Genomic DNA, 18,187 nt, shown 5'->3' on the forward strand with positions numbered 1-18,187 from the left:
AACTGATGTAAAATGGGTGTTAATGGACAGAGCCTGGGTAGATGCCTTTTTGATGTTCTTTGGCTAGACCTAAAAATGCCTGTGCCTCTATCATATTCAGCATGGTGATGAGAAGCTGGGACTTCATAGACAAGAGACTGGGATGGACCTCGTACCCATTCCTATTTGCACCAATCCATTATAATCATGATGAAACACCAGCCTCCCAGAGTCCAGGCATTTCAAAGATGGAAAGAAGGAGAATGCTGAAACCTGGCGCTATGAAAGTTATCTTTTCCTTTATTTATAAATCAGCTACCTTTTACACACAAATTGTACTTTCACAGAAGGAGTTCTGCAATTAGATCTCAAACGATCCCTTTAATGCAATTTCGACAATTGTGGACCTTGAGCCTGCGAATGGTTATGTATTGCAGGGTTGCTTCCCTACGTCCTTAGGGCTGATATAAGTAGAAGTGCCAGGAGTTCTCCTCTTATATGAAGAAACATATGAAGATCTTAGACAACTCCAATAGCATCCTAATTATAGATGAGCACTTCAATGAACAAGGCGCTGTATTATATTCACTCGACAATAAAAGTCTTTTGATAGTAATTAGAACATCAACCTGCGAGTAACAGGCAAACATCCAAGAACACCTAACATGTGGCTTTTCGCCACAAATTTGTACATTTATTAATAGAAATAATGAACTGACTGTGTGAGGGACCTTACAACTGACATTCACGTAGATATGTAATGGTGGTTTAAAAATTTGTTGTACAATTTCACTGAATGAGGTTTCTTCAGTTATACTAATAAAGTAAGAAAGACAAGCTAAAAGATAAACGAAAGAGAAAAGGATAAACTTGTCAGCTAGCATATTTTTAATATGCCATATACTGGGCTAAAACCACCATGACACAAATACAACCACTGCTCTCAATAAACAATACCTATTTAGATTTTTACCGATTGATTTAGGATTGCACTTGCAGTACACTCACTACCGTAGGTCTCTTAGGCTCTCTTTTGATAGAACTGAATCAACTTAACAAAAGTTGTAGAAGTCAAAGTGTAACTGATATCATGCACAAAGTATATTTAAAACAGCAGCAAGAAACCTTTACATACCCAAGAGCAATTAAGATGCCTTTCATTTTCCAAAGATGGGTACACAAATTGCAAAGCAAGCACAAAGTGTCTATCGCTTGCTTCTGTAGTCACCAAAACACATAAACAAACATTCATGTCAAAGAACTAATTTATTGCTGCCTTAAACACATTGACCTTTGGGCACGGAAGAGTGAATCTAGCTTACCATGGTTGAGAATTAAAGGGCTCAATTAATGGCTGGGTTCTCATTCATTATAAAGTCCATAATCTAGAATAAATTAATTTCCTGCTTTTTACGGTTCTCTTACTTTTTGTCTTTTCCAGTTCTAAACTGGTTAGGAATAGCTGAAGTTGTTCTGAACCAGCTGGGTAGAAGGGAGAGGCAAACGCAGCAGAGTATTTTAAAAATAAATAGCCTTCATTGTGATTTTACTAATCTTAGTTCCTGCTGACTCGCCTTAGCTAATGGTTAAAAAAGAAGATTTACATTCATAACTAGGAGTAACAAAATTAGTACGCACAGTATGGTAGTAGGACGCTATATTAGAGAGGACTACAAGGGGTGGTTTTTCATGTGTCACCTGTTTCAGGTTGACTGGCTACAGCAAAGCAGAGTTGAAAGTGTTATATATATATATTATCTGCTTGAAAGGAAACAGTTTGAGTGAAACCTCAGATGGTCTCAAAACTCTGCTGATGGAATAGAAACATTTATGACTACAGGTAACAAGGCCATCTGAAGCACAGTAACTTAAAAGTTAGAATTATTTAAATGTAATGAGTGTCTTCATGAGCTGTTATCATGAGCAGAGTCAGGCCAAGGAAGATAAATTTTGAGCAACTTGCATCAGTTTGGGAAACTGGCAAGCAAGTCAGTGCAGAGAATGTTGCTATATTCCATCCACTGTGAAACATTATCCACTTCTTCCACCAGTGACATGTAAACTCTGTTTACCTTGGGGGCTGCCAACTTACATCTAATACCATCTTCAGGTGCTTCACAACCAACGAGACCACCTAGTCACTGGCTCATGTTTGTCATGCTAGACCATTTTTGGTTAGACCCCAGTTATTTTTGACCAAGTATTGAGAATCAATAAATTTTTAGTAGTGTCCTTCGGTCTACTTATGGCCAGCTCTGCCTTTCACTAATAAAATGCTTGATTTGTATACCCCTGCAAGAAAGTCCTTTGATATCCTACAATACCATACTTTTAAGGGTTTCTCAGATTTCACAAGTTCAGCTTTGGTGAGCGTTTTTCGCCTTTGCACCAACACAATGAAACTTATACCCCTTAACTTAGTGTTCAATTGCATTTCTATTAGCCTTTTCCAGGGTGTTACACTGCCTGTTTGAATAGGTCAGTACTATAGGAGCGTTTTCAATTATCGATAACCCTACCTAGCACCAGAAAATCGTTAAAGTGAACATGTGCGCTATCCATCAAAATTCTAGTAACATAACATAATAACATTCCATCAAAGTCTTTATACGATTATAAGTTATAATCATAAAGCACAATAAAAAGATCATATAATTAATCAAACACTTGCTAAAATAGTCACAAAAATAGCAAGACAACAACAATCCATTCTTGAGTCACAAAATACTAATATACAATTTTCATGTCTGCATATTAGATCTTGTTATTTATTACACAGTGTGCAAGTGGTAATCAGCCTGTGTGATGGCCTGCATGTAGGTGTCATGCGCATCGGACCTTCATTTTGAAACATACGTTTGTTACACTTGCACAACATAAAAAAGATCAAATGATGCTGATACGTGACCTATCTGAAGTCAATCCTGAACAACTGATTAAACGGAGACACTAATTTAATAACTCCCATAACTGAGGCAAAGCTAAAGGGCTAACCTAGAACTTTCATAGAACTGTGCAGCATCAAGGCAACCTATGAATTGCTTTAGAATCTTTTGTTGTGTGTCAATTTAAAAGTCACATACCTTGAGGTAGCTGAAACTGAGATGGAGCAGAGAAAGAAACAGTTGGAACTGAAAGAGTGAAGACTTCGGCGGGTGACTGCGTGGATGGAGTATCCTCTGCAGGTGGAGTGAATTCAATTTCATCATCGAAATGATCCCCAAATTCCTATGAAACAGGATAGCATTTTATAGTAAGAGCAAAACAATTCTATATAATAATCACAGTATTTAAACACAGCTCTAGAAGTTAGTCAAGAAAGATTACCTTTTTGCTCACTTTATGATTCTATCTCATTTTACCTCATGGACAACTCGTTGGGAAATGCCTACACAAAACACAGGGCCAGAAAAAACTTCTCCAAAACAATACTGTCATTTTAACAGAGGTCAGTACTTCCTCTCCTCTTGCAGCAATACTACCCACACCTCAAACCGTGAGTCACCAATCTTCTCTATCCAGTGATTTTTTCCATGCAATGATGTAAGACAGCACATGCTTAGCAAGGGGATGGGCGGCTGGGTGTTGCACAAGCGGAGATGCAGAACGGAGAGTGCTAAAAACACCATATGCCAGAATAGGCTCTACGGAAACCTGCCAAATGTATTTTTTTTGTGGAAAAATGAATTCAATGAGTAATGCTTAAGAATTGTGGGGAAGCATAGGGCGTACCCGGGCAAATTCCTATATTGAATATATGCAACTGATCAGGCCTATTCTTTGGTATAATTACAATGAACACTATGAAGAATGAGTTACTTGTGTGCTAGGCTTTTAATCTCCCATCTACCTAGCAAATGTAACTTAATTATCCAGGCTTCAACTAACAGCTCCACTTTCAGTTGCTTGCTGCTCCTGTAAGCTAACCAAGTGCACAATATTGCATCTTGACCTCCCCTCTCCGGCCCCTAACCCACGAGCTAGCAAAAGAGTCACATTAGACTGGTGGGCTACAGAGTCCTGTAGGATTTTTTTCTTTTAAATATCACCAGTACTCTCTCCACTACCCCAATTCTTTTTCAAGTTTCTTCTCCGCAGTACCCTCTCTGCAATTCCTATATCAGCATTTTCCCAGCAGATATGTATGAGTGCCAACAATAACAATGTAAAGGCCAACTTGACTCCTACATCCAAACAAGGTTCCCCAACAACATTTTAATGCTTGCTGGTGGTACTTCTGGGAAGGAAAGGAGGGACCCTGAATACTGCGGTCTTATTGAGGGACCAGCAGGGAACATTTTATTACATACATGGCTTTCACCACTCAGTTTTAGAAAGAAAACTGCGGATAACCAACCATACTTCTAACCCAGCAACCTATAGAAACCCTTGTTTGCTGCTTCCTTCTCCCCTACCATGTTTTTAACAGGCCTGCACCACAGCAGTCAAGCTTGCATCAGGCAAAGCTTCCCATGTGATGGGGAACTAGTTTTGTAGCATTACTCGTGCTCCAATTATGTGACTCTTACGCAGTCAGGCTCAGGTGGTTTGGGTCTCCCTCCATAAGGCATGGGGGAGGAATCTACATTCTGTTGCTTTTATCACTTAGACTGCTGGGGCAGAATCTCACAAAATATTTCTTTCAATTAGTTTCTGATAGTGAAATGCCAGTCAACATTCTTTCGGTTTTTTTTTCTTGTTCTTTGGAACCATGTTTTCCTCAGGACTGGTTCAGCGATGAAGAAAGGATTACTACTGCAATGCTCATTCAGAGGGGTCCCACGCCGCCACTTGCGAGGTTGTGACCTAATATACATCAATAGGTGAGGCAGACTTATCACCATTTTATCCCAAGCTCTAGGACCTGCCAGCCTTTGCAACTCAATCACAGGAACTAGGGTTGACTCCCAAATCTGACTGCGGATTTATGTTACAACTGAAACCAGCATTTATTTGATGTCAAAGATGGTTCCTCTAAAGAAGCCGGTCTACTGGTAAGGGTATTCAAAGCCTTGGAGGCTTGGTGAATGCCCTTTTTTTATCCAAAGAAAAGGAGCCAAGGTAGTTACCATCCTCATTTTTAATTTTGCCAAGACATCATGTCTGGAGGAAGCAAAAATAATTTTACTATCAAAGCGCCAATCCACAGGCAGAGATGTAGTTTCTTGAGCTGAGCAGGACTGCAGATCTAGCAGTAGTGTCTAGCATTGTAGATCTGCACTTGCTGTAAAAAAGCAGCTTCCTGACTTGAGCGGCCTTGAAGAAAGACTCTTCTATATCTGCAGGATTAAATTCTGCATATCATGCAATATTGCCCCAGTTTGGGAGATTAAAATAAAACATGATTTTGACAGAACTGACCTGTCTCTGGAAAGGAAGTCGTTTCAATAGCTCTTGTTTCCATGATTTCCCCTAACTCCTTATCTAGAATTGAGGATGAAGAACAAGCTGGACCGCTGACTTTGGCCAGAGCCTTTGTAAGAACTGGCTGCGGACCTAAACTGTTACCCTTTACTATAAATGGGTCATCACTTAGGGTAACCAATATCCAATTTAACTGTTAGAATATTGGAAGGGGGTCCCTAGCTCGGTGCCTGCATGGCTTTTGACAATACTAGATAAAATGGACTAGATGTATAAAAATCCTTATCATGCCCTGCCTCATTTTCTGAAACAGGATGTCAAGCTTTAGGGGCTGAAGGCTTTCAAATAGGCTTGGCAAATGTTTTTTCTTCAAGAAGGAAGCATCACACCCCAGGCAAGAGGTCAGAGAAAGCGTCAGGGAAATTTTCTCAAATTCTCAATCAAGAAGGTGGATTTGTTACAAATTAAGAAGCATATCTGGACAGAGTAGGAAGAGATGGGAGAGTCTATGTCAGCACTTTCCAGCACATATGAAAATAATCACAAAACCGAAGGAAGAATCAGAGTAATGCAGAAAGGGGTAGTACAGAGATTAAAGAGTGAAGAGCGACTGTGAGGTTGTACAAGTAACTCATCAGGCAACCAAATCTCCTGGCTTGTGTACAGGAAAATAAAGTAAGTCAAGATCTCTTGAACAAGAGTCAGGATAACATAGAAGAATGTAGAGCCTCAAATAGATGGAACTTAATTCTATCATCCCCTCTCTTAACCAATCTTTGTTTGGCACAATCTACTATGTGTTTACATCCTAAGAGGGACTGCTCCACATGCAGATATCAGTAATGTCAGTACAGCAAAGAACACGCAGCATGACCAAAATGGTGCAAAAATGCTGTGATAAGCACACGGTCCCATCAATGGCAGCACAGACAACACAAACTTGTACCAGGAGATCCCTTACTAAGAAAGTGAAAGGTTTTTCTGGAAGCCTTCATCGTTTGTCCTAGCCTCATGAGTTTGCAGCATAAAATGTTGCTCCAGCTATGACTGACTAATCGATTATTGAATTAAGGTGGGGGAACAAAAACGCAAATAAAAAACAGGCTAGCTGGTTTACAGATTGGGGTTCCGTTGTTAAAAGCGTTAGAACACAGCTGCAACCTTGGCTATTGCCAGGTGTGGCTATGAGAACAGGTCACAAAACAGTACAATTAGTCCCAATTTAGTAAATCGCCCAGAACGGTTACGAAGTCAGTTAAGTAAATAAAGACAATATAGATTCTTTGGACTGTTGTTTCCGACATAGAATATTCACTCCTTGTACTACCAAATTAAATCTTGTAAAATGCTTAATAGAGTGTCACGTGTAGCTCGGGCTTGGCATGGCAGGAAAAGCTGATGCAAATCTCTGACCAAAGCAGAGAAGAAAGCATCAAAGACAAAAAAACATCATGATGAGTAATGTGGATTAACCACGCTCATCAAAATGTATGCGCATGGGGAGAAAGCAAGACAGACCCCCTGACTTGCAAGATCTTCAGACCGCTCCACGGGATATGAATTAAGGAGTCGTCAATGAATAAGGATTGCATTGTGGGTGACGGCAAAAAAAAGGAAATTTGCCAAAGTTTCTGGCAGCAAACTAAGATGTGGCACAGACATTTTCCAAGCAAAAAATCATTTCAGGAATTCCCAGGTTCTGTGGATGTTGCAATTTTCTAAAATAGTCTTCATTGATTGCAATGTTAAAATTGATATTATATCCCATCCATTTTCTCTCTTAACTGAACAGTAGTGAGCATGGGTACAACCTCCGGACACCATTTCATCCTTAGTATTGGCATTCAGTACACATTTCTTTTTGGATTACAGCAAATGTAAGGTACATAAACAAGAATCTAATTTCTTTCTAGTAGGACTCTTGAATGTGAGACGTTCACTGCTTAGATAACACAAGCATACTAGCCCATTATAATCCACCAAAACTCCTGTGACAATTGCAGCACAACTGAGTTCATCTAGAGGAACACTGATGATGTCACAGTGCAAGGTATGAAGCCTTGTAATGATCAGCTTGGATAAGCCAACAATGAAACTGTGTGTTAGTCATGCACATGGATTGAACCAGAATTAGATGGCGGGATAGTGGCTACCTATGCACCTAATGTTTACAAAATTGACTTTACAAAATTAACTTGTAAAAACATCCCTTACATGAAGGGGTGACATCAAAAAGGAAGACAACAGCTAAAGAAAGGAGGAGAGTCCAGAGAAATGTACCAAGTCCTGCCGATAGGCAGAAAGAAATATTAAACGGTTAAAGATGCAAGAGTGGGACCGCTGCTTGACGCTAAGAAGCACAGACAGTGCCTCCTTGCCAAAAAAAATAAAAACCATCGGGGACATCATTCTTTGAAGAAGCATTTTTCCAGCTATACCAGAGGTGTGACTAACTATATAAAAAAACACACACACACCCGCCCCCCTCCCCCCCCACCTCATTACTGACTTGTTGCATCATACTCTGAACAATGGAGGTCCCCTTCTTTCAATACATGCATATACTGGGATTTAAAGATACTTTATATATTACATATATTTACTTTCTAAGGACAGCTACATAAACAGATCTTTATTTGTAAGGACAGCTGGGTGAAGTCTTCCCACAGCAATAATATCAAATGCATCTGTGAAATTTTGAACTTTTGCCAATCACACCATGAGGTTGCATACACCATCCCTTAACATTTCATAGGTTATGGGGGACTGGTTCAGTGATACAGAAAGACATGGCAGTCACTTACCGACTTTGCAGAGGTGCAGGTTGGAGTGGAGACTATTCCTCCACCTCTGGCCACTTCGACCACAATAAACAATTGGTCAAATAATCAGTTTACAGTAACCTCAGCAGGTACTGTCTCCATTACACAGATGTGAGAAACATTGGACTCCTGGACAGTATTAAAATTGGAGATTTCTTGTTTTTTGTCACTATTATTTAGGTTGATTACCCCGTAACCTAGAAGGCTGATTGACATTTTCTTTTCCAATTGCATGAATCCAGCAAAATTTCATTATTGTCCTGTTCTTTAGTGGGCCTTCATACACTGCATCATACTGTATAGGCACGTCCATTCTGAAACACGTTTTCCCGTAGTATATTAAACCAATGACCACATCATCAGTAGTGAACTATAAGGCGTTGTACAATATTCATAAATAAACAAGATTTTTGCTGGAAATCTCAATTCCTTTGAGGTCGTATAAATCACAGACTATATTTGTTTTTTCTCTTATCATCGAAGCCTATACCAAATTGCCACTAGAAGGGCAAAAGACTTAAAGGATTTGCCTGCAGTAGACTTCTTTTCTGCCCATCGGAACTTATTGTATACTTTCTTGAGATGGAGGATAATCTTGGCACTGACGACATAAACAGGTTTCTAATCCTTCGTCTCCCACTCTGTCTTTCACAATCTAAGCAGCGTATAAGCTATCCATACAGGAAAGAGTCAGCAGGGAAGCACAGCCTAGTCAAAATCAGAAGAATTGTCATGTGTGGGAGAAACTGCTGAAAAGGAGAAAATATGGTCTATACTAGAGTGTCTGATCTGAGTTCTAGAAAAGACTGGTTTGAGGATACTTCTATGCACCACTTGCAAAAATACTATATCCCTGGCTGTGTAGCAACTTTCAGTCCAAATGATATGAAAACATGGGACAGGACTAGGAAAGATGTTCACTAAATAGACAGGGATTAACAGTTCACAAATAACATTTCACTTGTCATTGTATGGGATTCTATTGTGGTTTATATAAATGACGGCTAGATCAGTAATTGAAAAGGGATAACAGCCTTTCATGAATTTCAGTGCCATTTATTGGGAATGTCAGGCACTGGCGGAGGACACTCCCAAGCCTCTTTGACATGATACCTATTCCAAAAGCATCACATGGTACACTTAAAGCAGTGCAGAAGGATGATGTGTTGCTGAATAACAAGGAGGAGTAGGAAGAGCTACAGACTCTAAATTAAAGAGTGTTGTTGCACAAAGTTCATATCACCGGATTATTGCAGGGGTGGCATTGGAAAGCAAGAAATGATTTCACACAGTGGGCGGGTAAGAAGAGAACTCAAATAAGGAAAATAGCCATTACAACGCAAGCGTTACCACGCCTGCGTTGTAACAACGCGTAGTCATTACTTTCCATTTTTTTACAACATATGTCCTTTTACCACACATGCCTTTTCAACGAATTTAGTTGTAAAGGTATGTGTCGTACAAGCACATACCTTGTAATAATAAATAAGGCGATCCATGTCGTTGTGAGAAAACAGAGGCTCACAACGATGTGCACCGCCCCTCTGATGACCAGAGGGAACCAGGAACCACGAGGAGAGAGAGAGGTGTAGGGGACTGGGGTGGTGGTTACTTTTTAGGGTAAAAGGGGGTCGGGTTTGTGTGTGTCGTGCAGGGTATTGTTTTACGGTTTAGGATAGGGTTGGGGTGGGGTGTCGTGCCGGGTAGTGATTTAGGGTAGGGAGAGGGCTGGGGGTCGGGGGAAGGGATCGTGCAGGGTAGGGAGAGGACTGGGGGTTGGGGACGTCGTGCAGGGTAGTGATTTAGGGTAGGGTCGGGGGGTCGTACAGGGTAGTGTTTTAGGGTTTAGGGTAGGGTGTCGTGCAGGGTAGTGTTTTAGTGTAAGGAGAGTGTTGGGGGAGGGTCGTGCAGGGGTAGTGCTGTAGGGTTTAAGGTAGGGTTGCAGGGGTCGTGCAGGGTAGTGTTTTAGGGTAGGGAGAGGACTGGGGGTCAGTAGGATGAGCCTGCATGGTAGTATTTTAGGTTTGGGGTAGGGGGTCGTGCAGGGTAGTGTTTTAATGTAAGGAGAGGACTGGGGGAGGGTTGTGCAGGGTAGTGTTTTAGGGTAGAGAGAGCACTGGCGGGCGGAGGCATCGTGCAGCGTAGTATTTTAGGATTTAGGGTAGGGTCGGGGGTGTTGTGCAGGTAGTGTTTTAGGGTAAGGAGAGGACTGGGGGTCATGCAGGGATGGTGTTTTAGGGTAGGGAAAGGATTGGGGGTTGTGGAGTCCGGTAGAGGTTTAGGAAAGGTTTGGAGCTCGGGGGGTCGTGCAGGGACACTAAATTATGGTTTAGGGTAGGGCAGGGTAGTGTAACTTACCTTAGATACTTTCACCAAGAGTATACCTTTACCACGCATGCCTTTGCGTTGTAATGGCATGCGTGGTAAAGGTATATTTGTGGTAAAAGTATACGTTGAAAAGGTAGGTCATGGTGAATGACTACACATAGAAATACCCGCGCTGTAATGACACGTGTGGTATTAGTACGTATTGCAACGTGTCATATTCCTCAAATAATCCCACTAAAGGTTCTTCAAACAACATCCCATTCAACTAAACACTCTGATGGCTAGAATTTATGTGGGAACGTTTAATTAATAAGCCAGATTGAAATGTAGCCATTGCCCAAGGAAGCTACATCAGGTAAAGTGTGATGTGCCCTTGCCTGCCAAAGTTCTGAGACGGTTGCCACTTGGAATTTCTCTATTTTAGTCACAAATCACAATCTTCTCAGGAAGAAAAGCTGAGAGACAAACATAGAATTTATTCACTCACCTTAAAGTTTATTTCTGGTTCTTTGCAGCAGGATAAGCAATTCACAAGAACGATAAGAAGCACGACGAAAGTACACACAGACAGGGCCACAAAATACAAGGAAACTTCATGATCAGCTGTTTCACCTACAAAAAAATAACAGGAAATAAAAAAAGGTGGTAAGACGATAGTATAATTTTAAAAGAGTCTATTGAAGAGATGATCTGCTATGTGGCAATGAATGTCAAACTATTAACGTGATCATTTCTTTACATCTAAAAAAACGGCTTTCACAAGTCCATTTCAATTACTACATGTATTAAATTGGTAAATAAGACATCTCCATGATCATCATGGGATTCCTTGTGCTAGGCAGGGCACTTAAATAAAAGAATGGGTGAGTGAGCACTGGGCTATGTTTTTTTATCCTGTAACTGACAATTTTAAATTGGCACAGTGTCTAGCTTTTGTGCGTTGGCCTGGTGCGCGGAGGAGGTTTGTAATGAAGAAAACCCTTGGGTACTGGCCAGTTCAAGAGTACGGTCACAATCAAGTGTGGTTATCCAGATTTTAGAAGAAAGGACAATCCAGTTGTTTTTAAATTATTTTCTAATGTTGTTTGATGCCATGAACATGGATACCACTGCTGGAGTTTCACTTCTTAAGTTACTTTTTTATTTAATAAGGCGGTGACCAGGAGAATTAACCCTTAGTAGAGTAAGCATTAAATGTGCATTAAACAATAGGATGTAGGTAGAACACTCATTAAGTGGATACTTATTTTAAAAACACTACCTTGTGTAGGATGGGGGTGGAGATTGTGTAGGGGGTTGCTTTCAGGGGGTGGCTAGCACCTTTATCTGCAGTTTTGATCCAGGAATCATGCCACATTGTGCTTAAAGATTTAGACTTTATACCCCAAGCTTTTTGTTAGGCTCTTGACCCTTTGTATTTGTAGAGATCCTTGAATTCCATATGATAGTGTTCACAAGCGTTTAAAGAGCTCAGAAAGAATCAGATACGCTGTTTGGGATCGCAAAATAAACCAACTACAGGCAAACAGTAAGTACAGACGTTCTTGAGGTATTTATCAAAAGGTGACAGTATTTCACTTTAACAGCCAAATAACGTCGAGTGTTCGCATTTACACTTCCCCCAAACCTCTCCTTTGCAAATTGAAGTCAAAATCTATTTTAAGGATTTACCCAACTTTCTACCCTTTACTGATGCTCACCAAACTTGGTAAATCACACAGAATCGAGAACAAATGTTTTATCAAGCTTTGTGCGCACTGGTCACGGAGCAAGATCGGTCTTTCACCATGGAATTGGGATTGCGGGCTACCCAACTTATATTATTGTTACATATTATACCCAAATATACTCACACACACAAATGTATTAGTTTGCACAATAGAACCAATGTAGTGTAGTATTGCACGTTTCAGAGGAATTTTAAAATTAACCTTGAGTGAAAATTATTCCCTTTGCAAATAAGTATTTTGACTAATGATCACTATTTTTCATGAAGGCCTACTTTTTACACAATCGTTTGGTGACAATTAGCCAATAATCACGTTTTAAAACAAGAAATTGGTCTTGGAGTATTTTATTTAATCCTCAACTTCTCCAATCGGTCAGCATCATTATTTTTCCAAATCGGTCAGGCAGACAGAACCGGATCTTGTGCAAGCTTCAAACATGGACAAAAACAGAGCACGTATTATGAAGATAAAACAGTTTAAGTCGCATCATGACTTAGCTGTGTGAATAACGGACGTCTGCATCTAGAAACCCACGTTGGGTCATTATACTCTATCCGTTTGCAATCCGGCCATAATGCTAAAGTCAGTACAAAGTCTTTGTTCACCCTCCTCAGAATAGGTCACATCGCGAATGTACCATCCTATGCTATCCACATTGCATGCATAGCATCCAGGAAAAACTGCGTGACCTGACCTTCAGTCAATATCTTTTAAAGATTGTCATGTGCATAACTAACTAATCAATTACAAACTCAATTGAATTCCAGCTTTCTCTTGACATGTGCAATACTGGATGCATTTTTAACAAACCCATATTTGTTTCGGTCCAATGCCCAACCACCACAAATATAATGTGGATTAATATTTATACATTCGAACTTCATGACCCAGAGTCTCATTAAGAAAGCATTCACAAATCTACATTATGAAATCTTCACAAATGGCTCGATCCATAACGGATGTACTGATTTCAGGATAAACTAAGCCAAATTCATTGGAGACAGATACATGCTCAAAATAAGCACTATAAAACAAATCAGGGTGATTTGTGGAAAATTCAGCATTGAATATAGCATAACTTGTTATCACTGTCAATTACTTTAAAAAAAAAAAATATATATATATATATATATATCTTTTAAAACTGTTACCTAATATGAAATCCAGACATCAACATGCTTTCATTCTCCCATGTGGTGTGCACAAAGCTACATTTTTGTTATTAATTTGAACCGCGCATAAAATGCAGCAAAAAGCAAGTTTCAAGATGCTCACCAATAAAATCACAAACATTTAATAACCCTGCTAATATATCTTGGCTATTTTCTTTGCTATTTTACAAAGTGACATGATATAGCCCTCTCAAAACTTCATATCGGTAATTAGACCGGTTAAAAAAAGCGGATACATTTCTCTAATTTTAAAGACCTTTGTTTACCTTTTTAAGCCGGCACCACTGTAACCACAAACCCCACATAAGACCTCTTTTTCAATGAAAAGACACACATACAAAAACACCCCACTCCCCCCCCCCCTCCCCACCCACCTGAAAATCACAAGTTTAAGGCAGAAGTTATGGTCACAATGGATGCAGACTACAAGACTTAAATTAAAAAAAAATTAAGATGAAAAAAACTCAGCAGTTGGTCTTTCTAAAAAATACCATCGGATCTTAATGATAAACGCACCTTAAAGCACATAAATTCATATTGTAATTGCATTTATATAGCGCTTACTACCCCTGACGAGGCGGTGAATCGCTTTTTTGGCCAGTAGCACGCTACTCCGGAACCCATGAAGGATTAGTGTTGAATTAGTATAGTGAAATATGAATGTAATTTGAGTGGTGGATAGGTTAGTTATTTGGATAGCGGAAGGATAGAAGAGGGAAAAAAGGTTTGTATTTATATAGCGCTTGTTACTCCTGATGTGGTGTTGAAGCGCTTTTTGGGTGAGTAGCACGCCCCTCCGGAAACCCATAAAGGATTAGTGTTGAAAATTGGTATAGTGAAATATGAGAGTAATTTGAGTGGAGGATATGTTAGTCAGTTATTTTTTATAAAGAAGGGTATCATATGTGTACATTGACTAACTCTTAATCGTGCATATGCCATGTTGTGTGTTATGTGGGTGACTGTTTGTGGCGAGTTAAAATTGGACTTGATGGTTTGAGTTTTTATCATGCTAGGATGCATGTTAAAACAAGCTTTGGCAAAGACAATAAGTCTGGGCTTCGCAAGTTGGTGGGATCGTTAAATACTTTTTTTTGCACGCATATACAGCAAAAATGAAAAAAGCTATGCTGCAACTTAAGTGACTACCAAACTCTTTCAATAAAATGTTAAAGTTAATAAACATTCACTGAGGCAGCAGGTTCACTCTAACACTTAGCAAGCCTCTCAGTAGTTCCAGGCATTTATTTTTATTATGTGTGAAGAACACAAGAAAAAGTCACCACCTGCCCAAGCACTCACAGTGCAGGCAGCTGCAATGTTACAATTTCACTTAAGCAACCGTAAAACGAGATGGCAAATAAATCACCATCTAGCTGGTCTCCTAATGTGCAGGCAAAATAAATAGCCAGCATATAGAGTTAATTGAAGTGAAATAAAACAAACTTTGAAGAAAGGAATTAGAGTTAGGCAAAGGAGAACAACATGTACGGGCTCCGCGCTGTCCTTCAAATGAAAGAGGCCGAATGGGTAAAGTGTTGGCCCATTGCCCCATAGAGTAGACCAATGAATGAAGTCCCAAGACCAAAATTACTTTGATGTATGTATATAATGAATGATTTGTTTTGGAAAACAATAGTCTGGTGAGACAGCTAAAGAGGTCTGAAAGGGCAGGCCTTAAAAGGCACTTTAGCTTCTGAGTTTGAATACCTTTGACATGCATTTTTATGTCTGACCTACAGACAGCTGTTTAGCTTTAAGCTATCTGTTGTCGAAGATCCATTGTTACAATACCAATACTTATAGAGGGCTTTAGGTCAGCCTACTATTTTTAATTTGTTGGCTTCTTGTCATTCTCCTTTGCTTGCCTGCTTATTCGATGGCTTTCCTTCCTGTTCTTGTGCTTATCCCTCTCTTGGAGGTGAATATTTTGATTGGTTCTGCATTCTGTTCATAAATTGGGTGTATTTTGCTTTCTGCCCTAAGTGCGCCGGGTATGCCCAGACGTGGGTCCTGGGCTCACTATGCCACTGGATTCAAGCTATGCATGCTGATGAGGGGTGAAACCCCGAAACCGGTCCTAGGATGCTTGTTTCCGGTTCAGAGAGGACCTGGCTTGACAGTTCAGGCTGGACTGTTCCCATGAGGCACAGGGTCAAGACTGATTTGCATATGGCCAGGTCTAAACTGGGGTGGCATGGGGAGCAAAAGAATGATGGATTAAACCCAGATATCTTGACTGGGAGTGAATGTTAAGATTTGTTCTGCATTCCGTCCATCAATTGTGTGTCTTTTGCTATCCCTCGCCTGTGACATAGCTTCTTTACCATCCTTTTGACTGGATCGATCATATCCTTCCATGAGACGTGCTTTTTACTTTGAACACTCCACGAGTGCATGAAGTTTCTTGCGCTCTCTCCCATGAACCGTTTCTCCCACACATCCGTGCCCCCTTGATTGTCTGCGTTGCTCCCCACTACTTCCTGTTTGTCTGTAAGAGTGCAGTGATCACTCAGTCTGTCCTTCAAGCAGAAGAGTGACTGGAAAAATGCCTCTTTTCCCAGAGGCCCAAAACTCTGCTCCTAGGGCTGGTGCAGGCACCAAATGGCTGAAGCATTTGCCTCAGTTCCTAGACATTTGGAAAGCGATTTTCTGTAAATTGAGACACTTCCTCAGAAAGCTGTTATGTTCTTTTAAGTACCTGTAACTACTCTTCTGCTATTTTTAAGATGGATCACGTGCAATAGGTTTTTTACATTGTGTTCAGGGTTTCCTGTGTGAAATTTGAAATAATAAACCATGCCATTTATAAAGATTAAAAAAATTGAACTTTATATTCGGTGTCAAGATACTTTAAGGTAAGAGTTTGCTTCTCCTACAGTCTGCTTCTTTTTTACTTTTTAACAAGTATACAAACAAGCATTGGCAAAGTTAACAGTTAGCATGCACATTATAAAGGTGAAACCTCTTGACTTACCCAATGCTTGTGTTCACTAACTTTTGTATTAAACTCAAGGTATAATCTTAACTTCCACTGAAAGTATGCCTTTTTTTATTTCTATTTACAACGATAATTTTGTTTTGTAGTGCACAGTTGTCCAACTTAAATATATATTCTTTCCACTTTTGTTCTGTGGGTTTGTATGCAGAAATATAAAGACTAGCACCCGACCAACAAACTTCCTGGGAGTCCCAATTTTGTATAAAAAAAATTACAATCTAACTGTTGCCACACAGTCTCAGGGTTTACACTCCACCCCTTCCTCAAATGCCGCCCTACGGATTACATACTAGATTATGAATTCAACCACAGGTTAAAGAAAGCACTTCATTTCTACTTCTTGCAACATTTACAGGTCCTCTTTAAGCCATAATTTGCAACCCTTACCTAGGATTTACTACTTTTGTCCTCCCGACAAAAATAATTTTTCGTTCACAATTCAGCAGAGAAACCTCACCAAACCAGTGTTGGTGTGTTTATTCATTTCGGTTGTGACTCATTTGGGGATGGAACGTGCCATTGTGCAGGATGAGCTGTTAATGTTGATCATTTACACACCTTCTACAAGGCGTTCGTACAAAGGCGTTTCTTTTAAAGATGAAGAAAAAAGGAATAAAGAATACTTGAAATGAAACACTGCTGCCTGATGCAGTAATTAAATGGCATGCATTACTTCTACCAATTATTATGCAGCACTGCTGATTTGATTATAGAGCCAAGTCAGGAATTACTTCTTGGGCTACAGATTGCCACCCATGTACAAGTAATTTGCTGGAGTCCAATGCTTCTAGTTGAGCTCTTTCATTACTCTTAACTCTACTGAAGAACTTCCAACTCACCAGAGCATCACTTGCTTCATTACTGTATTTGGTCTATGCTTGTTTAATCAAACCTTGGGCTGCTGTTAACAAACATGTATGAAATTGCAAGAAATGGCATACCACCTGGTTACCAAAAGCCCAGAATTGTGAAGTCTTTTACAGTAGCTAATTTGTGTTGATTGATAACTAAAACTTAATTATAGCTCAATAAGGCCTACACTCGTTCTGTACAAGGTTGCGCTGTGGGCAAAGGCAGGATAGTACTCTGCTTGTTGTTTGTGTGCACAAAAGTATGGAAAGCCAGTTAGTGGGGGCAAAAGTGCTCAATTGGTCTCCATGTAGCTCCGTCAACATCAACCCAGAAGTGCTAGCTGGAAGGGTTCCAAAAACAGAAGAAGGACTGCCAAGAGGGGAAACAACACTTCTGCACCGCATAACCAAATGATCGTCTCTCTGCGGCCTACATGCAGCTATGTAAGAAGGTTCCCCTACACCTGCCAGTCAAGCAACGCACATTACCTACCCCACAGCACAGAGCATCCCAATCAACGACTCCTCCGCAGGGGAGGTAATTACTTGGCTTGCTCAGGAACGAAATCGGTTATTCAGAGTATGCCACAAAAATAACAACCATATAACAGTATAAAATACCTTCCCCATATAACAATCTAAGTAATGTGACAACACAGTTAACCCTTCCAAGCCTAGCTGTTTACCAAGAGTCCATACAATTTTAATCAACGCAAAAGAAGGAGCACTTAACTGGGGAGCAGTGAAGAAAGGAAGTGGGAGTCCTCAATGAGGTTTTGTGGGACTGTTGATGGACTCTGATTGGTTGCCTAATATTCTGCTTTCTATGTCATGCTGGGAAATGTCTGATTCATGTTGATATTTTATTAAAGCTGAGCTACAGCTGCTGAATAGAATAATGAGGAATGAGACGGCACAATCCTTCCCTTTTTGTCCTTAA

The 18,187-nt window shown here is 40.1% G+C and overlaps 1 protein-coding gene across 1 annotated transcript in view; it reads right to left on the bottom strand.

Moving 5' to 3' along the window:
- Positions 1 to 18,187, bottom strand: part of LMTK2 (lemur tyrosine kinase 2) — a 215,770-nt gene that overhangs the window by 145,014 nt on the left and 52,569 nt on the right. The window contains exons 2-3 of the mRNA XM_085629011.1: positions 10,981 to 11,105; positions 3,063 to 3,207 (exon numbers count right to left, since the gene is read on the bottom strand). Coding sequence (XP_085485137.1) covers positions 3,063 to 3,207; positions 10,981 to 11,105 — 270 coding nt within the window. The remainder of the gene's footprint in view (positions 1 to 3,062; positions 3,208 to 10,980; positions 11,106 to 18,187) is intronic.

Source organism: Triturus cristatus, chromosome 10 (assembly GCF_964204655.1).
Source record: "Triturus cristatus chromosome 10, aTriCri1.1, whole genome shotgun sequence".
In the NCBI taxonomy this organism is placed as follows: Eukaryota; Metazoa; Chordata; class Amphibia; order Caudata; family Salamandridae; genus Triturus; species Triturus cristatus.